Here is a 23,739-nt window from a genome sequence, read left to right as displayed (position 1 = left end):
GACCTGATTTCACGTTTTATGCCTTTAGGGTACATACAGGTGCAGTACGCAAACTGGCGTTACCTTGCAGTGTGTTTTACGTGACTTCTCTTGCGTAGCGTACGCGTTCGGGCTGGTTGGTTCGTGACCCGAGCGGACACAGCGCAAAGTAATGGGACGTCGTGTTAATAATGACGTCCCGTTGTGTTGCGCTGTTTCGGGGCTGAAGTTCCATTGCGAGTTGTCTCTAGTGCGTACATGTCGCGCGACTCCTAAGCCTTTGTCCTTTTCCTGTGCGCAGGTCGCGGCTTGCTTCGGTGGCCGGTGCGAAGGAGGAGCGTCGCACGTTTTCGTTACAGGGTCGGGCATCGACGCTCTCTCGCGATCATGGGGGCTGCGCGGCGCCCGAAAGTTTGCCCGTCACCGAGACAGCGTCAGGGGACCCTTCGCTTCCTATCCGCTGCCAGAATGCGTTGGTCCATTTCGCTGCTATTGGCGCTGTGCGCCGTCCTGCTCTACCTGCCGCCAGCGTCCAGGGCCTACGGTAAGTGCGACTTCCGGTTCCGGTTTTCCTTCGTCTTTATACACGCACTGCTTTTATGTTACGGTAGGTCAGGTAAAAAAAAAATGACTTAGCAGGGATGCGTCGATGTTGACGCTGGAACAGTGGCCTTAGTAGCGCGCGAACAAATAACTCAAAAGAGAATTTGCCAAGCATTGCGCAGTAACCACGAGGAGCTTATCATTAATTGCGTAAATTTTGAGCTGGAGTCGTTTGTGCCACCTCAGTGGTTGTTTAAATTCGATAATCTGTTATTCATACGATAATTTTCTTTTCTACTGGTGATCGCTATATGTACTGCAGCAAAGGTTCTAATTGGTACGACTTCTGTAATGCACGCTACAAATTTCCAATAATTTGTATAGGCGGTTATTTCATTGAGCTCGGCTGCTGCTACCTGCTGCATTTTTTGCTCTATCAACAGTCATTCAACGCGTTCCGCTATCAGCATGATCACTGACAGAATTTGATTCTAAAGCGTCACGCAGTTTCTTCAATGGCTATTGCGACAGAAAATATATGGACACTGAAGGCTAATTTTCGCCGTCGCCTTTGTCGTGATGTTCTGCATACATTTATGTATATGTATGCTACGTTCTGTCTATGCTGTATGTGCAAGGTATATGTTATAGTATTCAAAAGGCAAACTTGCTCAGACAAACCATTATGGTTTCGATTAAATTATTTCTTATAGTTATTTCAGCTCATAAAGACCAGTCATACAGCATTTCATTCACAGCGGATGCCTTCTGTCTTAAACCTTCGCAGATACAAAAATAAAGCGCAGCAAAATATTAGTGCTCTCACTGCGAAACTCTTGTAATTTCCGTGACACCGCTTTTTACGGGAAGCGCAATGGAGCCTGTGCGATGCCATTATAGGCACTACCACGGCGTGTTGAAGATTACAATGCTGCTAGGAATTTTGACACCCCACGTTTCGTCGCACCTGCGCATGTCTTGAAGACCGTCTGAGGTGTTCAAGCACGATGCTAACCCTTGGTATTGCTGTCGATGGTTCGCCCTTCGGGCAAGAACTGCCATCTTGTTTTTTTCTATCATTTTCCTCGAATAGGCCGGAAAGCCAACGCTGCGGGTAATAGGAGAGAGAGAGAGAGAGAGAGAGAGAGAGAGAGAGAGAGAGAGAGAGATTTACCATGGTAGAAAAGCTGAGATGTCGGCCTGAATCAAAGTTGCGACTTGCTACTTAGCATTGGGGAAGGGAGATGAAAGTAAAAAGAGAAAGAGGCGGTTAATAGGAGTTGGACCAGAGTTGAAGCTTGCGGGTAGGTTAGTGCCGTCGACGGCCCAGGCACAATTCATCATGCGCAACGTGCTGACGTTGCAAAATTTTGCGAAGTAAGGCATTCAACGTTATGTAGAACGCCTGCGACCAGGGAAAAAAAACAACAGCGCTGTACACAAATAAAAAACATCTTTGACGTCGCATCACTAGACAGAAGGCGGAACGCTTCTCGAATAACGTTTTTTCAAAAGATATATCGCAACCGTGCTCCTCACACTACAAAAGTAATAAAGGCAGCAGCTGCAACATGCGCGGAGCACTCTTTAAAGATTCACCAACCTTTCGCCTGCACTGACCCAATCCGTTTTTCGTTCCTCCACTTGGAAATTCAGGAGTGGAAGCAGTTGCAGAGATGAGTAGCTTACGTAGTGAATGCAGATAAATGTTCAGAAGCACTGAGCCGGCTTCTTTCGTTGGTCAAGGGACCGCTAACATAAACGCAAAAATGTTCCTGGTTGTTTTCACCCCTGGTGAAATGGCAAGCAATTGTCTAACTGACATCATGCTTTCTTTGTTTTTCTCTTTTTCCTAACGTGCAACTACTTTATCTCTTGCGGTTTTCAAGTAATCCTGGTATAATTCATTATTTGTTTTTCTGAACTGCTGTATTGTATATCCCGATGCAACTGTTTTCTTTTATATTTCTACCATTGTAAATGAAGTGTGCCTGTATTCCTTCATGCGAGTGTCTCTTTTTTTTTTTTCGACGATGTTTTCTAGGAGCGCGAGTAAAAAATGTTAGCATCCCTGCAAGCTATGGAAGCTATGTAGCAAGCTCACTGTACCAATATATATACGCACTGCCTATGTATAGCCCGATCCACCTTTAGGGGATGTTTGTTTGTTTTCTGTTTTTTTTTTAACGTTACGCTGTGTATAACGTCTCAACGCAAAGCACCTTGCTGCTTTTATGTAATACTTCCTGCTGTTCTTGGTATTTTTATGCAATGTTTATCTCTTCATTCCTTTTCCTTTTTTTCTGTGTCTTTGAGACCTTTCTGTACATTTGTCAATTTCATCGTTTTGTGCCAATGTTTATCTTTTTATGTTTATGCATCGATATCTTTTTACCCATTGTATTTTGTGATAAAGTGTACCACATGCCCCCATCATGCTATGCCTCCTCATAGGCCTGTGAGGTCTTTCTAAATAAATAAATAAATAAATAAATAAAAGAAAAACGCTTCCAATGAGGTACAACCCTTTGTTGACATTCCTCGATCAAGTATGCATCGCGACATGTAAACAAAGAGAAGGGACGAGCTGGCTCCTGGACCTGAAGTCAAAACTAAGGGATTTCTGAGGGAATAGTAGTGAATAGATTACTGCTTCAAAGCTGAAAAAAAGAATGACGAAAACACGTGAGTGGGAGCTTCGCTTCTCTCACAACGTTTGCTACCATTTCTACCACGCTCCTCAAAAACAAAAACAATAAAACACCTATCCTCTGTTTTTAATAAAGACAGTGTGCCCTTAAAGCAAATGTATTAACTTTGGTACATTTCCCAATTAAGCTATCCTCAGGTCAAATGGAACAAGTGTACCTCAGAAGAAATTTCTCGCGGGACTCTATACTTGGAGCCTACGCTTCAACCTGTAGTTCATCGTCTTTTCTTTTGCATCGTATTCTTGCGCAGTAGCTTTGCCTTAGAAGAACAAGTGTGTTTAGAGTCAGGAGGACTATTTGAACCATACATTAGTTCAATTAAAAACAAATTATGCATTAGAATAAATGACGGGAAGGAGAATCTTGTATGCTGTTGCAGCTCCTAAGATCATATTAGGGATGGAGGCGAGCAGACGAGAAACTGCTCACACGAAAAAAATGTTTCGTGAATCCGACCTCTGAAGCGAACGGGTTATGCGCGATGATCGCAGGCACGTAAAAAAAACATTCATTGGAATGCTAAGCGTATGCAGTTTTGGTTTAGACGTTAAACTAACCAGTGCAGACTCTGGGTATGATGCTGATGTATCACAAATCCAAGTATGCCGTCCATGGATCTCCTATCTGGAATGTCCCACACCATCGAATGAATATACCAAGCACTTGCTATATCTTAAGTTTTCTGAAACGTTAAGCGACAGGGCTGAAGTTTTAGTGGTAAAGGCGAACTACTCGCGGGAGATTTCGAGCCGTCTGCCGGCGACAGCGAGAACATCGTCATGGTTCCGGAACCTTGCGATGGAAATCATCATGATTTTGTTTGGTCGTGGTTTTGGGCGACATCGAAATGTGTACGGAAGGAAGTAGCGGCCGCAGACGTCATGGCTGATTCCAGCGCTAACGAGCGAGCGACCGCGGGATGACAGCTCTGCGTATCTTCAGAGCAGTGTTTTTTTTCACGCGCTTGCGTGCGATGGCTGCCGATTTACCGAAATTTCTCGTGTAAATTCAACTCTATTCTTCCCACCAGCGATGACCACAGTGGGAAGGACGTTTAGATTCGGAGTAAATCAGCAAGTACTGCGTAACGAAGATTGGTTGCTTCAGCGATTCGATGGTCGATTCATCGACAGGTTTATAATTACCGATTGACTAATTTCTCAGTTTTGCTATCCTGGTGAATGTTTCACTGCCGCAAGCGCAATTGGCGAAGGCTAGTTGTGTCTCAGATCCTTGGCAACGGAATGTTTAGACCAGCAGCATAGGCATAAAACATTACACATTTGTTTTGTTTTTCAATTCTTCATCCCAGTGCAGCAAGCGCTGGGATCACCATGAGGTGTCGCGAAATGTATACCGAAGAGCCCAGCTTCTCTGTTCACCTAGTTTGTCAATTCTTTGTTCTTCTAAGTTTTCGTTGCCCATTTCGGTGCATCCTGTCTTCGCCGTTGACGACCTTCGCCACCACCGAATTTCACTGCGCTGCAGCGCAGGCTCGACGCGCCAGTAACGGGCTGCGGCTGCGGCTTCGATCGTCGCGAGAAACGTGCGTCGGACGGCGGCAGCGCCCGCTGTTTACCTTGGCGCCCCGTCGCCGTCCTGCGCTTAGCGCAACGTCAACCTCGAAGCACGGCCGCGGTTCCCTAAACTGTCGGCTGGAGGAACGCGCCTCTGCTACTACCGCTGCCTCTGCCACACATCTCTCGCGTGCCCTGCCCGACTTTTTTTTTCCCTTCCGTTCTTTCCCCATTCTGCGTCGTCATCACTTCGGCGGCTTCTCTTCTTTCAGGCGCAGTGTTTCTGCCTGTCCTTCCACCGGCTTACGCCTGTCGTCTTACCGGCCTAGCTGCAGATTTCAGATTTCCTTGCCTCTCTCTCTCTCTCTCTCTCTCTCATATATATATATATATATATATATATATATATATATATATATATATATATATATATATATATATATCAAGGCAAAAGCAACGAAGCGTGTAATGAGGATCACAGTCTATCGCGCAATCCATCCCTTCTCTTCTGCCTTCTTTCTTTCTCTGCAACATGGTAGCGCACGGATTTCATCTGGTTATCCTCCTTGTCTTTCGTCCTTCTGTCTTGCGCACTTACTCACTCTCTTTACTTGGCTTTTGTTTGAATGATCCTTGCCAATTCTTTCTAAGTATATCTCAATGCACAAGGGGCAATGTCGGCCTTCGGGACCGATAAAAGGAAAACAAGGCGCGTTGGGTACTTATGTTTGCTAAGGCGGCAACCAGACGCGCCCATCAGCAAGCCCTGACGAGGAGAAAGCAGCGCCGCGCATGCGCACATTTGCTTTTGACAAGCACGCGGAGTGGCACGAGAAAACAAGATCTTTCGGAAATGTCACTCCGAGCGACACATACATCAAAGACAACGAAGCAGTGTAATAGAGTTCTGACACCCTTCATAAGTACTATAATAATAATAATAATAATAATAATAATAATAATAATAATAACAGTAATAATCATAATCAGATATTTATGTACACAACAAGACGAAGGCCTCTCCTAGAGAACTCCAATTACCTACGGCTAGCGCTAGCTGATTCCATCTTATGCCTGCAAGTTTCCTAATTCCATCACGCCACCTCATTCTCTGCCATCCTTGCCAGTGCTTCCCTTCCCTTGGCGACCATTCTGTACTCCAATGGTCCACCGGTTATCAGCCCTGTGCTGGCTCCCGAGCTCCATTTCTTTCTCCTAATGTCAACTGGAATATCGGCTACCCTCGTTTGCTCTCTGATCCACACTGTTCTCTTCCTGTCTCTTGATGCTGCGTCTAACACTTTTGGATCCATCGCTCGTGGCGAGGTCCTCACCATCTTCAAAAGTTTCTTTGTTAACCTCCAAGTTTATGCCCCATATGTTATTACCGGCAGAATACAATGGTTGTATACTTTTCGAGCGCACTTCTTAGGCGCCCGTTTCTGCGGCGAGCGTTGGCGTCCTTCGTAACCGAGCGAACGAACACAGCGAAGGATGAGAGAGCAAACGTGGAGCGCAGTGGGCGATGGAAGACGGCGATAGGGAAGAGAGCGCGAGGAGGAAAGCGGAGGAGGAGGGTATGGCGAAAACATGTGAAGAAGAGCATAGTGCAGCGCAAGACGAGCTCTGCGACGACGATGGCTACAAGCTGGCGGCAGAGTGGCGCGCGTCGTCTGTTCACCGATGACGCCACCGATACCATATATGGAAACAAAGCGCTACGTAACGGAGGTCTGTCTGTCTGCGGCGGCTGCTGTGAATCGCGCCAACGCGTCACCCACGTGCTGCCTCTCGCGATCTCTCGATTAGCGAGGTGGTCGCGCCACACTTCGCTCCGTTTGCAACGTGCCACACGAGACAGATTGTCCGCGCCAGCCAATATATCGCGAAACGGAAACATGTATAAAGCTGCGGTCAAATTTCGCATTAGGGAGTATAGTAATAGTCGGTGAATTATCTTATTGCATTCTTTTTTCTTCTTTTTTTACCGTTTGGTACGGCTTTGTTAGCAAAGCATAGTGCGCATCCGGTTATTGTCTTCTGCAGAGTTGCAACACTGAAATGTTTGTACAGAGGAGCAAGAGACGAGAAGGAGGATGTTGATGTTTATAGGTGGAGCTAGCCTTGCAAGACATGCCGGCAATTGCCCCGCTTGTTTCTTCAGAGCTGTTGGCAAGGTTAGTGACTTAGCAAGAAATTTACACAATTTTGCCTGGATGTTTATCACATGTTTGCTTTTTCGGAGTCTTGGCGATTTTTAGTGACTTTTTTTGTGAAGTAAATAGAACAATGACTTGGCAGAAATTTCTCAAAGTACTTCGGATAACTTCTATGCTTCGCCGCCTTTTTATACCAAGGAGGAGATATGAGACTCCACTTGAAATACTGAAGTGCTTAATGGTGAGCCATTTGGATTCATCAAAGCTGCTTTTTCTTTTAGGTAAAGCACAATCTTGAGATCTGACACCACTTCAGAAAATTTGGGGTTGTTTTCTCATTTGTCATTCTAACCGCCGACTTGCCACTGCAGGAGGTAAAGCTGTAGTCAAGAAAAAAAAAAACACGGAATCTGTCCAGGAACAATAAAACATAAAGCACACAAAATTCCTACCAAAATATCGTCATTATCATCATCACTAAGCAACCTTCCGCTGAAAATTGGATGTTCTGCGCCGCATTATGGCGACTTTGTCAAAAAAATAAGAGAGAAGTATGTGAAGTATGTGAAGATGGTCGAACAGTGAAGCTGTGTAAGTCAAACTTCTCAAGCAGTCTGTATTGTAAATATTTTGTTTCACTATTATTTCACCTCATTTTCGCTTTTGCAGTATAGGCAGCTTCTTCCTCGGGAATACGCACTACTCGTGGTCTTCCCATAGTTAGGATAGAATGTGCGGAACCACAAAAACAAAGCTCCGTATATTGGGCGCCAGGCCAACCACTGGAGATGCGGGCGCTGCAATCGTTCTGACGATCGGTTGGATTGGTTAGACGATTCGCATTGTTCTGTTTCTTAATAAAGTTACACACACGTTTGACTGCGACGGAGAGAGCGACGCATCTGACGGTATGCCCACAGTACGCCGTTGTCGCTTGCGTTCGATGTCTCGAATTTGCTCGTGGTTAGCAGCATCCGCCCGGCGTTGCCACTTGCGATTCTTCAAAATTAAATTGCTTCAAAATTCAATCTGCGCGTCACGTAAGACAACGAATGGCTCATGCCCCCTAAAGCAATGGCTCATACCACCGTAAACACTGCCTACCCATTACGACGACAGGAGAAAAATGAAATTCTACGCTTTAATGAAGAGCGGCAACGGACCCAGCTGTTGTAAATGTTGACGGCGCTCGAGCCATTACTGATGATGATAGCGTTAGAGAAGTCCGACAACGATGGCACAGAGTCCGCATAAACAGCTTCGCTGTAAGAACGTTACCATCACTGGTTATTAGGTGTTCTACGCTCAAAGCAAATTCATTTGATGACGTGATTGCCAGCGCGTAAATAAGTCCCGAAAGTTTTGAGTATGCGTGTCGCTAAATCCGCAGGTGACGTTTCCGTTCCCGTACAGAGAAGCCGAGTGCGTGAACCCACGTTGCGGCCCGGACGTAACTTGTCACCCTCTCTTTCGCTCCCGAACAGTCAAGAGCGGCAGTTCGCCGGACGACAGCGGAGGCCCCATTTCGATCTCCCCTTTCAGTACAGCGCCGTTCGTCGGAAACTCTGGCCCTCGTTAGCGGAGATTCGAATGAGGTTTTGGTGCTGCGACGCGTCCGTGATTTCCGCACCTTCTTGCCGTCGCGCGAGTCCCTTTAAAGCTCGCCGCGATGAAGGCCGGCTACAGACAGCTGCCTCTGATGGCGGGCTCATTACGAACTGGCGACGCTATATTTTAATGCGTTCCGGCAGCCGCCACTGGACAGGACAGTCCCCGACGGCGCGGAATCAATTCGGGGTTTCTCGCAACGAGTAGGGAAAAAGAAGCAATAATAATAAGAGAACGGGATAGAAGCACACGTACGGCTTCACGAATCTCGCTGCGCAGAAGTTGGGTTCGGCGTGTGATGGCGAACTCGGCCTCAATAATGCGGTGCAGCGTCGCAGAGTCTACAGCGGGTGTCAGCCAATGTGGGGAGCCAGCAATCCGATGCGCACCGTTCTTTCGCTACGCATAGCTAGGCATCTGTCGTTTCCTTTACAGCAAAGAGACAGCCGACGCTGCGAAACGACAAAAAAGAAAAGGGTAAGAAGGTAAAAGAAAGGTATGTACCGAGTAACGAACGAGAATTCCAACTTGTGGTGACACAATTTTGCATTCACTAAGTGCCGGTGTTGAGAAAAAGAAGTGTAGTTGGCCAGGTCGTGTAATGCATGGAACATGTCACTGATGAAATGTTACAGTAACGACGTGCTGTTTAGGGAAGGTAAACGTACAGTAGAGGGCGGCGTAGGGTTAGCTGTCCTCAGGAGAGCAAGAAACCTGCAGGCATAAGAAGGTCTCAGTTGGGCAGAAGAGAGGCGTAATTGGATATCTCTGAGGGAGGTATTTGTTCCGCAAGCGACCTAATATAGAATGATGATGACGACGACATCGGTGATGACTGTAATGAGGAAGCTGGTGACGAAGATGCTGATGATAATGATAATGACGGTGACGACGACGACGAATACGAAGGGACGTTGCAATATTGCGAGCGTCCAGCACGTACCTTGCGCGGGGCTCCACTCTGCGGCGCGCAAAGCGTCAGGCATACGTGCCGCGTAGCGTCCAGTGTGATGAACAATTACAATCGCATGGGATTAACTGCTGCGGCACGTCGTGCTAACTACAAAAGCGATGTATTTCCACATTTATTCCTGCTTAACGAGGCGACTTTAGTCTATGCCCGGGCATATGTGCACTGCATGCATAGTGCGCGGCTGTGAATTCTCCACCAAGCTGGCTTCGTTCATGGCGTTTTCTTTTCTTTTTTTTTTTTTGGTTACTTTAATGCGGCATTGGTGGCTGCAGGTTGACTTGCGGCAGCGTTGGTGAGCCAAATGCTCGCTCACGAGAGCAACAGTTGCGACTAATCACTCGTGGAAGCTTCACTATCTTTAAGACGAAAAAACTAATTTCAGCTCACGGATTGTCCCCTGTAGTCGCAACGAGAGCCTGAGCTTAATAATGCTACAGACGCAGCTGCGTATTTGCGTTTGATCAGCAAATGAAATCCAGCGAAATATTCAATGGCTCGCCGATGTCCCTCCGCGCTGAAACAAACATTTAAGTACTCAAAACATTAATAACTGGTGTTCGCTAAAAGACTGTTTGATATTATTTTTTAAAACGTCATTTGACGCTTTACGGTCGCGCGTGCAGCTACGTTCTCAGGAAAATAAAATTTACTGTTTCTTACTTAGTACTTCATTATATTATCTTTTACGTTTTATATTTATTATTTTGTAGACCATGTTTCTTTTCTCTCGAAGTTTTCTATGGCACAGTATGTGATAATCAGTCTTCGTTTATTTTACTCTTATGTTTTTCTTGCACGCAAATGTATTTAGAAGCTTAACCTGATTGTTTCTTGGTTTAACTTACTCCTGACACCTCGTAACAATTATTTTCAAATGTATGTGTTCCTATTAAGCGAATATGCGACCTAACGCTACTATTTTCTTAAGTGCGATTCTCTTTTATGTGACAAATTGTGTCCTGTGTCCTCTCCCACCCTGTGTAACACCTTCACCCGAGGGCTGCCAGGGGTATATTTATATGATCATTAAGTAAAATAAAATAACTTAGACGCTCCATTGTATTAAAAAGTTACAACGGTCTAAGGGGACCCTGAATAATGACAATAAGTCTGGCTAAGATAACAACAGTTTCACAGTTAACTTTCGCACTAAGGCGATTTCTCTGCACTGAATTTAGCTATCGGATGCACATAATTATTACTGAAGAAATTTCGCTAGCACGCGCGAACTTTCAACGGCCCTTGAAATCGACGACTACTCACTCGAAGCGGCGCGGCAGGTTCGCGCCAAGACCCATTCATACTACCGGATTTCGATCACCATTGCTTTCAGTGGCCGTGCGAGTTATAAATAAATATAAAATTCAAATAAGACCACCGTCATAATTTCCATATCTATGAGCTGAATAACTATAACAAATTTCATATTCATCCAGCGGCCCGTTTAGACCGTTTGCTTGTTTCTTTCGCCTTCCCTTGTCGCTCGAGTCTCCGTCGGTGAGATTTTTCTAACAACGGCGAGTTATTTTCCAGAGTACGCTAGTCTCATTAGAGCTTATGGCTGATAAGTTCAATACCTTTATGGTGCACTAGTATGTGCCCCGTGTTTCTTTTATGTTTTTCACAGAAGCATGTTGCGTTGTTAGGTGTAGCCATCTTATATTAGGCACGCGTTCACTAGAAAGTGCATGTTGTAATGTGTATGTACTACGACGTGCTGTCTATAGAGGCTCCAACAATCAAATTAATTAATTGGTTAATTACTTGATGAAACATTTAATAGTTTAATAATTTGTTTAACTAGTGGCGATTTTTGGAGTCCCAAAGCAATTCCTGCGTTGTGAGAGGCGCCATAGTAATGTTAAGCGGTAATTTTCTTCAGATGTTTTTTTAACCTGCACCAAAAGCACAGAACATCAGAGTACGTTGCATTACGCCCCCCAATTTACCATGGCGGCCGCAGCCGGCAGTTGAAACCGCGACCTTGTGCTCAGAAGGAGAACGCCATAGTCATTGAGTTGATTACAGAGCAATCTCAGTTAAAGGGGTGATGTTGATCAGTAAAGTTAGCTAAACGTATAGATATATACCTAAATTACGGGAGTCTGCAAACACTTTTAGAAGACTAAAAGCTTTTTAGCATAACTTTGGTTTTTGCCCATATTTATTTTAATGTGCAACGCCCCTCGCGCTGTGAACCGATTGGGTCCCAGGTCGGAGTAATGCCATCTTCGTTACGGGCTAAGATGAACGGGTTGAACCACCACAATCTCATTAAATATCCTAACCGCAGACCCGGAGGTTCAAGTTAATTACACCCCGTTCAATGGAGAGGCATGAAGAGGTGCAGGCTACTGAAGTGTGTGGGGCGCAATCACATCGATACGAACGCCTTAGCTGCACAAATGCAGTGCAGCCATCTGTCGGGAGTTTCGGCATCGGTGCGACTGCTACAACTTTCCCCATCTGGAACGTGATGGCGCCACCACCAAAGGAGGACACGAATGTTCTTTCGCAGCAGACTCGCCGTTTTCCCAGAGATGGGACGATGGAGAAAAATTCTGTTTCTCATTTTTTTTATATGACGACATTAAACGTGTAAAACAATGTGCGCAACTTTACTCAATAAAGTGCAGCGCAATGGTGTGCATCATGCGAAAATTAGGCCGGTGTCACTTTGTGAGTACCAAATTCAGGCAACATAATTTCATCCAGTTTGAGTAACACTTCTGACGTTGGTGGCATCCTTCATCTGCATTGTTGGTTGCTGAGAGCGGCAAGTTCGACATGCGTCACTTGTCGGGAGAGACAGGACTCGACTAACAGATGAAAAACTAGAGTCATGGTGAAGCCCTCATTGACAATGACCCAGAAGATGTGGCTTTGAAAGCGTTGTCATGTGCTTTTCCTTGTCAGATGCTTTGCCTCGTCATATGTGCCTTGGCACATTTCAAACAGCGCCTGAATATGTCGCTTTTATTACACATACATTACTCAACCATACATGGTGGTCGCGTTTACGCTTTATGAACCTCGTTTATTACACAGCCATATGTGCTTTGTCTATGGGGTATCAGATAACGCCAAGAAACCTTTCCAACGTGAGGCAGATTCGATATTAATGCATCAGACAGCTGAGCATACGTGTTCGAAGTGTAAAATAGCAGACACGGGAAACATTAAAACTATACCCTCTGGCCAATCACGAACACAAAAAATGCATCAGTTCTCGTAGATGATTATCAGTTTTCTTGTTTGTTTGTTAAAATGAACAAGAGTATGCGAGCAGAAATGCTCGTCAGAATATTGCGGTACCTTTCGTACTGCGACATTTCATACTGTATGCATCAGACGAAAATGTCCATTTATTTATTTATTTATTTATTTATTTATTTATTTATTTATTTATTGACAGTTCTATATTGGCATTATAGAATTTCTGGGTGCTTCTTTCGTACAGACAACCAGTTCCCCTGACAGAATAGTGTATGTTTAGCCGCTATACAATACTGCGTTAGACAGAGCACGCTTCAAAGGAAAAGAAGTGAAAGCTTGGATGTTTCGAGCTTTTTGGGTGCTGCACACGAAGGGGTGTTTATATAACGTTTTTATAATAATAATAATAATAATAATAATAATAATAATAATAATAATAATAATAATAATAATAATAATAATAATAATAATAATAATAATAATAATAATAGCCATTACAGCTACACAAAAAAGCGGGACAGAGCCTTTCTTGTGCCAGTAACAGCAGCATTATGTTTCCTTTTGTTGTTGCGCGGCGGAACCGCATCGGATCAGGTGAGCTAGTGCAGACCGAGCTCACGCCACAAAAGAAGCGAAAGAACAGGTTCCTTCTCAGGTTTTTTACCGCTCGCGGATCATGTCCTCATATTCCGAATAGATTCTTCAAGGCCGCGAGAGCTTCTCCCTTACTATCGAAGAGGTCGAATAAAGTCGACAGATATTCCTACTTCTTACGTCCCTCTGAACCCTCTCGTAATCCTATCTTTGATGTTGGCGCAATAAAATACGGCACGTAATAGCAGACGTCGTCGTTTCTTCTGGGCATCCCCTTGTCTTCACAAGCTTGACTGGCGCAGGGCTTACGCGGGATTTCCGCGAATCGTAATGGGCTAGCGCAGCGCTCATCTTCTTTTGGTGAACGGTAGAAAATATGCGTCCTATTACCTAAACCCAGGTATATAAGAACTCGTATTTAGAATATGTAGTCATAAACGAGAAAAGAAACGCTCAGAATACATATCTGTCGCGGCGCGAGCACTCTTCTCGGCTTCGCCATGCGAGGCAGAAGCGCGTCATTGGCTGCAGGCGGTTACTCTTCTTCAACGCGTGACGTACCAACTCCTTGCATCATCTCCACTGCGTACTAAAAAGAGGGAATGAACTGCACGTAAGTGCCAAGTAACGCAATATAGCACTATACAACTCTCAAAGTCTGTCATTGAGTCCGCATTTTATTTGAAGTCATCGATGAAAGGAAGAATGATGGTCGCGCAACGTAACCAAAAAAGAAGAAGGGGTGAATCAATCCAGGGAATTCACTGGAGATTTCTCGGCGTCTGGAAGGTGTCGTAATCATGTGCCCTTAGTGGCAGTTTCGAGAAAAGATAACTATATACCTATCGCCACCAAGAATTCGATCCTGAATGCTCGGCATCTGAACCGTCCGATCCCTTTGTCTGTCGCACTTGTCATCCTTACCCACTTGTCATCCTTACATGGTGGTGATGATGATGATGATAATGATGATGATGATGATGACGACGACGACGACGACGATGACGATGATATCTCCGTAATAAACTGCTACATACAGAACGAACTCATTTAGTCACAGAATGACATGGAACTTGTAGCTAGTAGACATTCAAAATAGTAAACTCGACCCTAAGCAGCAGTGATCGAAGATCGAACTAATGAATATAGAAATACAAACGAGAGGACACAATACATACTAGTGAATTTGAATGAAAAAAAGAAGAAAAAAGAAAGAGATAAAGGAAATGAAGAAAAGGATATGCAGATCAAACTCACATTTAGGAATCTATGCGGAGCGAATCTTTAGTGAAGTGATTAATGAGATGCTGGAAAACCGCTCATATTCTGCAACACGTTTTGCATCATAACGATTTCGTGTCTGGCCAACAAGTCAGGGAGACGCAGAAAACACCACCACGTTATCCATTTGATTCATGCGACCACGGAGTACAGTCACCTCTGGATCAGCACAGTTTACTATTTCACTATCGCTGGGACGACGCACCTTGTCCGGCGAGAAGCCGATCAAGCAGCCGAAAAAAAAAAGGTGTAAGAAGCTTCGCTTTAAAAAAATATGATATGCTTGAAGACTTGTAACTGTTGCTCTGAGCATAGAGTTTCTCACTATAACACCTAGAGGGTAATCTGGCGCCACCGTCTATGCGAGTTTCTTAAGGGGGCACCGTGCCGTCATGGGAATGATGGTATATGTGTCTGCGAGGCTCGTGTTGGCTGGTGTTGTAAGAGGCTTCGTCTAAAACGTGGATATGGCTACAAAAATAACGCGTTCTCAAAGTAAAATCTTCATAAAATGTTTCCATTCATGCATATTACATCTTTACTCACCCACGATGCATGACCAAGGGAAGAAAAGCAAGAACAGACAACCAACTGTTTCAAAGCGAGCGTGAACCTTGTCGTCTGTCCTCCAACTTTAGCGGTCCACTGACACTTTTTACGTAACACGTAGTCGTACACACAATAACAAGTCCTCATAGTTAAACAAAACATGTTTTCGCGTAATAATAAAGCTAAAACAGCTTTTCACGCGCTATTCTAGTAGAAAATGAATCATTGTGACAGACGGAACGGTACTTGCCAAGCGCGTCTTCATGGCGTCCTGTCATTACGAGAACGATGCCAATCCGAATCCACAATATACCGGCATTCCCATGCATACCACAGCGCAGCAGCGCCAGATTTCCCTCTAGGTAATGTAGTGAGAAACTCTATGGCTCTGAGGATGCGTAGGTGTAGTTTATTGTTTCACTGTGGAACACACCATTCTGGAGGGTAAGCCAAGAATGGGCACATATCCAGTCACACGAAAGGAAATATTGACATCCACCCGTTTATAGCACAAAGCTACAAAGAAAGGTCACACGGATTTCTCGAAAACAAAACAAAGGGGGGGGGGGAGATTACGTGCCAGGACCACGATATGATTATGAGACAAGCTGTTAGTGTGGCACTCCCGATTAATTTAGACCACCTGTGGTTCTTTAACGTGCACAGAAATCTAAGTACACGGGTGTTTTCGCATTTAGCCCCCATCGAAATGCGGTCGCCGTGGCCAGGATCCGATACCGCGACCTCGTGCTCAGCAGCCTAACACCATAGCCACTAATCAACTATGGCGGGCGTCTCTGAGGGTAGCTCCGGATTATTTTGACTGCCTTTTTTTTTTTAACGCGCAGCCAATGCAGGGTACACGAGCGTTTTTGCATTCCGTCCACATCGGAATGCGGCCACCACGGCGCCGCGATACAGCCAGCGACCTCGAGCTCAGGAGCATAAACCCATTGCTAATAGGCTATAGCGGCTGGTGAGCCCACTTTTCGGCACTTGCATTATCAGCACGGGTAAGGTTCGTGAAACCACAAGTATATCCGGCGAGATAGCCACGACCAACACCAAGCCGCTGTGAGGTGCTCATAGAAAGATTCGCCTTAAACGCATATTTATGAAGAATGCTACGTCAGCAGCTCAAGATCAAGCGCAGATCAAGCGATCAAGCGCAGTTCAAGAAATCTCGTGTCGTTATTTTGCACGGCGCGAGTAATCGCGCGCAGTTTTGTAGGTTCTGGAACTATCAGTCAAGTAAGCATTTACGATACCACTTGCGCGGTGAAGTAATTAAGGCGAATGATGGCTCTCTGGATGATAAAAAATGAGCCTTAACGCCACGCAAGCGAGACGTAGGGATTGAAACACTCGAGAATAGCGTTGCAACGCGCACTATTCTTCAGTGCGGGGCTGTGCGTAACCAGTACGTCCAATGACTGCGTCTATTTTCTCTTAGTATGTCTCACTCGTACCAGGAAAGCAAAGCAGAATGAATGTCAGCGACAATTTATTCACTGGCGCTGCATGCCTGCACCTGTGACGATTTTTTCAGGCTGGACAGCAACAATGCAAAACCAGGGCGGGTTAGTCTCACCGTGCGTGTATGTTCTTTGTCAGCCGTTTTCGACAGGACAGTACGAGTAAGACATTGCGCGTTACAAGCGAAAAGCAGTGAATACCCGAACTTTCAAAGAAAGAAAGAAAGAAAGAAAGAAAGAAAGAAAGAAAGAAAGAAAGAAAGAAAGAAAGAAAGAAAGAAAGAAAGAAAGAAAGAAAGAAAGGAAAAGGAACTGTAAGAAAAAGAAAGCTCGAACTTTACCTCAGGCGCAGAAACGAAGTCGGGCAGGAAGTTTCCAACGAACGCGATGTAAAAACGGCGTGTGCATGTATGTACGCGCGTGTTTGTGTGTCTCTGCCTTTGGTAGCATTCGCGTTCGCCAAAAAGCTTTGAACCCCTGGCGGCAAATATTGTTGCGTTAGACGGTCTTCCGTCAAGCAAGCGTTCTCTGCTTTTTTGGTTCGCGCGCTAAAAGAAGCGAGCGCCCGTCCAACCCTTCGGTGCGCGGCGGCTTCGAGGAGAATTGGAAGAGAGAGAGAGAGAGAGAGCTCGGTCCGGGCGTTTCAACGTGGCTTCGCTGTTTTGACAGATGCGGGGCAAGAGTGTTTATGTCTGCGCCTCGTTTCATATCCTCTCCGCACTCCCGCTAGTTCGAGATTGGTTGTGTATTCTTCTTCACAAGCAGCACGAGGCGGCCCTACGCCGCCCCGAGAAAGTGCGCGCATGAAAGAAGTTGGATTCTATTGCTTAACTTTTCTCTCTCTTTTTTCTTTTTGCTTTATTTCCTTCCTGCGTTTAGTTCTGTTTTCTCTCACCCTGTTCGCCTCGTTGCGCGCCGTGGTCGGATCGCAGACGGCCGGAATGTTGCGAAATCCCTCGCATGTTCGGCTGTGCGCTGCGTCTCCCTCGACCCTGGCGCGGCAGTCGCGTCAGCGGAGCTCCGTGTTAATTTAGTATGGCGCTCGCGTTCAGCTCTTCTTACGTGTTCGTCTTTTCTTAGCGCTAATTCAACGCAACTATTATGCAAGACAAACGGCATGAGGGGGCTGGGTCGTGTTACGTCTCAATATGGCGATGAGCATGACGTTTACCACGGGTCCATCCTCCCCCCATCCCCCTTTACATTTATCAGCGCCTATCCAGAAGTCGCCGCAGCGTTGACGCCGACTGTTCCCGGTTCAACAAAAGACCCCTCTACCTGAACCTGACAACCTGAACTAATTGATGGAAAGGGCCAACGTCGAATGCTAGCGCGGAAACGGCTTCGACCTCGCGTTCCGAACGCTACGCGTTTGCGCCATGTGCGGGGCCGAAGGTGGAACATAGGAGGCCGGGTTCAGCGGAACGGTGCGATATCATGGGCGGCATTTTGCGATCGATTCGACTATTGAGAATGGCCGCGATGCAGTCATCATATTCCCTAGTCTAGTCTCCTAGGGAAGACGACGGTAATAAAAGCGGACACATTTCGTGCAACAAGGTGTGCTGACGTGCCCTGATGTGAACTCAGACGTTTAATATGATCCTACATGGAGTGGGCTTCCATATCTGGTGACAGTGTAAGTAATGTAAAATAAGCCCTTTTCCCTTCATTCCTACTAACGGACGTACTGGCCAATGGGCTTGGTGGATTCCTGGCACAAACGACACCTCAATTCGCAACAGCCTGTAGACAATTGAGTAGTGAAGCGAAGCAGTGACCCGATAGCTGGCGAAACATAATTCGCAGTTAGCCTGAGACTTCTGCGGTGTTGTGCTTGTTGGAGCGATCATTCGCAAATGCGAGCGAGCGATCTCCTTTCGATAAGTATAATAAATGGAAGTCGCGCCTCCCCGTAGTGAGAATGAAAGGTTCGGGTTTTATTTTTTCTCCTCTTATTTATACGGATATATGGCCACCGGTGTTGGTTGCATCGTGTGTATGTGCGTAACAACGGAAAAGGCATCAGTTATGCAACGCTAGTATCTTCACGGTGCATGCCCGGTGTGCATGTTTACCTTTCATGTGCACTGCACCCGCTCCGAATGTATGCCATGAAACTGGCCGGTGGTTCTTTCCGTCGCAAGCCTTTTTGCTTGCGACGGAAAGCCATTTTTCTTCCTTCTGCTGGATTCGTTCGTCTTTTCGCAAATTTATACTTAGGGTACCTCATTAACAGGTGTCATGTTACCCTTTAATAAATCGACAGGACGACAGCGCCATCCAGTGAACATGAAAAGATGCCGAGCGCTAGCAGAAAGACAGTGACAAAGAGAGAGTAACGCTATAAAAATGGCATTACTCTCTCCTCTTCAGCGTTCGTTTACTTTCGGAGAGAGAGAGAGAGAGAGAGAGAGAGAGAGAGAGAGAACTTTAATGAGCACCAGCAGTTTAGTCGGCTGGGCCTAGGCCTCCCACGATGGGACGTCGAGGTCTTGCCTCTTCGCCGCTTCGTAGGCCTGCTGGGTCACCCAGAGTTGGTCGTTCGGAGAAAAATGAAGTTTTATTTTCGACCAGAATGAAATTTAAAGTGTAAAACGTACGTCAACTAAAATGAATGCGGTTCTGCTGCCTGCTAGGCACTGTCACTCAAGCCGTATGCGACTTTGGCAGGCCTTATTTGTACACTGTTTCCTGTAACTTTGCGCAATGGTATTATTATTTTTTACGCAGTCGAAATAAAAAAAAAGGAGAGAGTAATCAGGCTGAAACGAACACTCTCAGCGAACAAAGACAGTCGCAGCATTTGACCACAGAGATACGAAGGGCGATAAAAAAAGGTTCTACGCACCTCGCTCAATATGACGGCGACGAGGAAGAAAAACAGTCATAGAGCGCGTGAATTTAGAGCGCATTCGCGTGTGCTTGCTCGTTCCACGGATACCGTGTCACGTCAGCGTCTACTAAAAAGAGGTCAGCAGGGTACGTCTACCGATTCTATCCAGCCACAGTCTGCTACGGTAGCGGCCAATCCCCACGCTCGAAACCATGAACCGCGAGAAAGGCGACATCGGAGGAGAGTCCCTTAGTTCCAGCCCGCAGTCTTCGGGTCCTTCGGGTGGTGCTCCGACCACCTTGCAAGCACCTACTCCCGCGCCGCGCCGCTTCTTGTCTTACAAGAAGAAGGGCTTCGACGTTCGGCGTGCCGTCGTGACCTGGTTCAGCGAACAGCTCAAGAACGCGCAGCCATGGAAGCAATTCGCGGACACCGCGGAGTTTTCCATTCCGAATTCGGCAGAGGAGGTCGCCGACCGGATCCGATCGAACGTGGGTCGCTTCCGCATTAACTACGGAGTCCTCTTCTTCGTCATCCTGGTGGGCCAAGTCGTGTCCAGCCTGGAACTCGTGGGGTACTTCGCGGTGGCATGCGCAGTGTTCGTCGCGCTCAAGCTGCACCGGGACGACGAGACGGCGGCCGTGTGTGGTCTCGGGCTCTACAAAAACGAGAGGCTGGCCGTGGCGGCACCGGTGGCCCTGTTTCTTCTGCTTGCCTCAGGCATCTGGTTCGCCGTCATGAGGTCCGTTCAAGCCACCCTGGTGATCGGCGCGGTACATGCCATTCTGTATGCCGGGCCTCCCAACAAGTTCGTCGAAGCACTGCCGGACATTCCAGAGAAAGGCGATAACACGAAGAGCCCGTGAGTAAAACGGCTCTCTTTTGTGTTCAACACATTTTGTTTGTGTCACTTTCTTTCCTTCGTTTTAATAAAAGCAGACTCACTCAATCATTGTCATTACGTGAAGAAAATGAAAACTCAATTTAGAACCGTACCCCCAAACGGCGAAGGGGACGTGCTCGAACACGAAGAAGGCGCGGAAGGCAGCTCTATCCAGCACACTGATGTTGAGTGGGCTTTAGCCAATCATGGAAGCTGCTGGTGCGATCACGTCTCTCCGGATCAGCCTGAAATCGTCGCTGTGCCGGCTATACCTATGTGGAACGCGTGCGTATCGGTTAATGCCACGCCTTCGTTATAGAGGTGGGCGAATGTCAGCTTTCTCGAATATGAATCGAATACGAATAGTAAGTATCAAATGTCAAATCGAACACAGAATAATCAAACGCGGACGCATATATGTGCAGGAGGAACATTGGAAGGAATATTAGAAAATTAGGTACCACACCTGTACCAAATAATGAAAAAAAGAAAGAAAAAGAAACGTTGCTGATTATCAGGGACAAATGATCAATTGTAAGCACGAGTTACTAATTGTCACTAAATTGTCATTAAGCCTCTCGACAGCTTTCGATCATGGTTGCAAACGAGCTTTCTGCTGGCTACCGTATGAAATGGAGCTTTCTAAAAACGCTAAATAATTGGTTGCTGAAGAAAGGTAGGACATTGTTGAAAAAGGGAAAAGCTGCCAGACGACTTGTGTACCGTAAACAAACGTGAAAGGGTCCGTTGCAAGGAAAACATCACTGGTTGTAGCTTAAAAGGTAGAACTGCTATTGGCTATAGACTGTCAAAAACACCAAACGACAGAGTGGAAGCAAAATTGGCCGGTTGTCATGTAGCCTTCCACCGTGAAAGCAGTAACAAAACTAGCATTATTAATTTTATTTCTCTATTGCTCCGAAGACTTATGTCGTTGTTTCACTTCTGATAACTTGCGATGCCTTCTTGAGATGACGAAAAAAAATATATTAACGGTCATTTGTGAAATACATGGTTGGTTTGGATTCGAAAATAACGAACAGTTCTTTTTCAAATACTAATATGAACGGCTAGTCTGTAACAATAAATTCGTATTCGAAACTTTGGGTATTCACCCCCCTCTACTTTTTAATATTTCCCAGAGCAATAATGGAGGGATTGGATAGACTGTAGGTTTTATGGATTAATGTGAGTGAATGTAAGTTCTGATTAATGTAAGTGAGTACGCGTGCATTTTTCATTCGACAACCATGTAAATATTGGTGCCGTGACCCGGTGTGAAACTCTGCTAAGCTGCAGACTACCACATCCACTGATCCACCACGCCGGCAAACACCTTGCAAGCATTTTCAGTCTTATGCCGTTTCGGCTCTCGAGTTCGGCGAACGACGGTGCGAAGCGACGGACTGCCGCTCCAGGCAGTTCACACCCGCTGTCGAAAACCCTACAACCCGCGCGCTCTCCGACCGACATTCCTCCTGGTGAGAGCGCGGCTGCGCGCGCGAGTCGGGCGTGCTTGCGCGTGCGCGCCGACAGGGCGCGCCACCTGCCAGCAGATGCGGGCGCACACCTTGGAGGCGAGACCACCCGGCGGGGCTTCGTCTTTTCGGCGGCGCTAGCGACACCAGTTGCCCACGGCGCCGAGCACTGGACGACAGTGCTGCTGCTGCTGCTGCTTGCCTCGGCACCTGCCGCGACACGGTGACATCTGGACGACGTTTCAACTTGGGCTCTCGCTCCTCCGTTCTTCGTCCTCTCCACTCCCGCTTCCTCCAGTCTCTGCAGCGACTGCTTTGTCGTTCTTAAGTCGAGGAGGAAGAAGCACGCTTCGCACTGCAGTCAAGAACCGAATTTCAAAGTGTGTGCATCACGACAGGTGAACTGTTTTATCACATTCTGAACATCTGACGTGTCCTCTAGCTAGCACGCCTCACCGGAGTTCTGTGTCAGTCCGCCAGGCTTTAAGGCGAATAGCACTTCGATCATTTCGTCGAACCTTTCCACCCCAAAGGATAACAGCGCCGAGAGTAAACCGGAATTTCTTGAGCAACGAACATAGTCAACGTGCCTTGTTTATCAGTTGAGCGGCGGGGAAAACGAACGAGCAAGAAAATATTGAACGCAGTTCTATCAGTTCGTTTCGGCAAACAACGATCTCCTCTGAACGCCGCCTGAACAGTCTCCAGTAATAGTTTGTCGAAGACCTGTGTCTCTCGGGAGAAGGCGTCAGCGACAGTTTCGAGCAACGAGAAGTCTGACTCACCGGGTTCTTCCTTCCTATCCGTGACGTCAGAAGTCCGTGAATCGGCGATCAGCCTGACTTTTTTTTGATTGACTGGTTAAACATCGAAGACAGCAGGAGGCGAAAGCTGGAGCACTGGTTTTGAAGAAGCGAAAAAAAGAATAAGAGGCCGTCATCGATGTTCAGGTGCAACCGCTGATATCGGCTTCTTCAGCCCTTTTCCTCCCTTCGACCACTCCGACTGGTGACGTCACAAGTTTTTCCCACTGAAGGGCGAAGCGCAAAAACACCTGCAGTTTCGATGATGCTTCTCGTCGCCGTCGGCTTCGTGCTCATCCTCCTCGTCGTCTTTCTAATCGTCATCATCGCATACACGCAGAGCTCGGTGCTCATGGTTGTCTGAACTTGGCTGCCGCGCGCCGACATGTACTCGGACGGCGGGCGACGAGGGACGCAGTGGCTCGGAGGAGCTCGTTCCCGCTACGCAGTCGGCGGTGCGAGATCCCGCCGAGAACTGCGCTCTCGGCTGCACGAGATCAGCGACCCGGTGTCAGCGAAGGGTGCCAGGTCACCGGCGCAGCGCTCAAGATTTCGCCGATTCTCTGCGGCGTCACCGCTCCCCAGAGGCGTAAGGACGTGAATGCTAGGGACAAGACGACAGAAAAACAAAGAGAAAGAAAAGCGGGCGGTGGGGGAAGACGGTGACCATGTGGTTCTCGTCTCTGGAGGAACGTGTCAATTTGCATCGACTAAAAAGGCTTCGCGCGCGCGCGTGCCACTCATAGTTGTCTGTATATTTGTTATCGTATTCGATGTGCGCGGTCTTAGAGTCGTAGACGATGTGTGCGCGTAGAGGCAAATATCGTCGCCCGTAGAAACATCTCTGTGCGTTGTGTGCGTTTGGTCTTTCGGCGTCGTCGCGGTCATCTTGTTGTGCGTGCGCGTGTTTATACGAGTGACCCACAAGTTCCCCGTGCGCGTCTTCCCACTCATCATCGTCATCGTGACTAGCAACGAATGGATCAGGTAGGTCGAGCATATCACCGTATTCACGTCTAAAGGGATCAGAGTAGGCAAGGAAGAACGCTTTCAGGACTGGTGCTCTGACATTAAACGTGTTTGCTTGTCTGACCAAAACTTTAAGGAAGTTTTGTGTGTGTGACGCTGAAGGTA

General features: G+C 46.8%; 1 protein-coding gene across 2 annotated transcripts in view; it reads left to right on the top strand.

The window, feature by feature from the left end:
* The window catches only part of LOC135906229 (cubilin-like), a 255,316-nt gene that overhangs the window by 99,743 nt on the left and 131,834 nt on the right, over positions 1 to 23,739 (top strand). The window contains exon 2 of one of the 2 annotated variants that reach the window (XM_065437518.2): positions 281 to 523. In XM_065437518.2, the coding sequence (XP_065293590.1) occupies positions 367 to 523 (157 nt within the window). In that variant the 5' untranslated portion in view covers positions 281 to 366. Of the gene's footprint in view, positions 1 to 280; positions 524 to 21,885; positions 23,593 to 23,739 lie in introns of those variants that run through there. The other variant, XM_065437519.2, reaches the window with a different exon arrangement.

Source organism: Dermacentor albipictus, chromosome 5, assembly GCF_038994185.2.
Source record: "Dermacentor albipictus isolate Rhodes 1998 colony chromosome 5, USDA_Dalb.pri_finalv2, whole genome shotgun sequence".
Taxonomy (NCBI): domain Eukaryota; kingdom Metazoa; phylum Arthropoda; class Arachnida; order Ixodida; family Ixodidae; genus Dermacentor; species Dermacentor albipictus.
The sequence above is the reverse complement of the archived record's forward strand: the minus strand, read 5'-3'. Positions and strand labels throughout refer to the sequence as shown.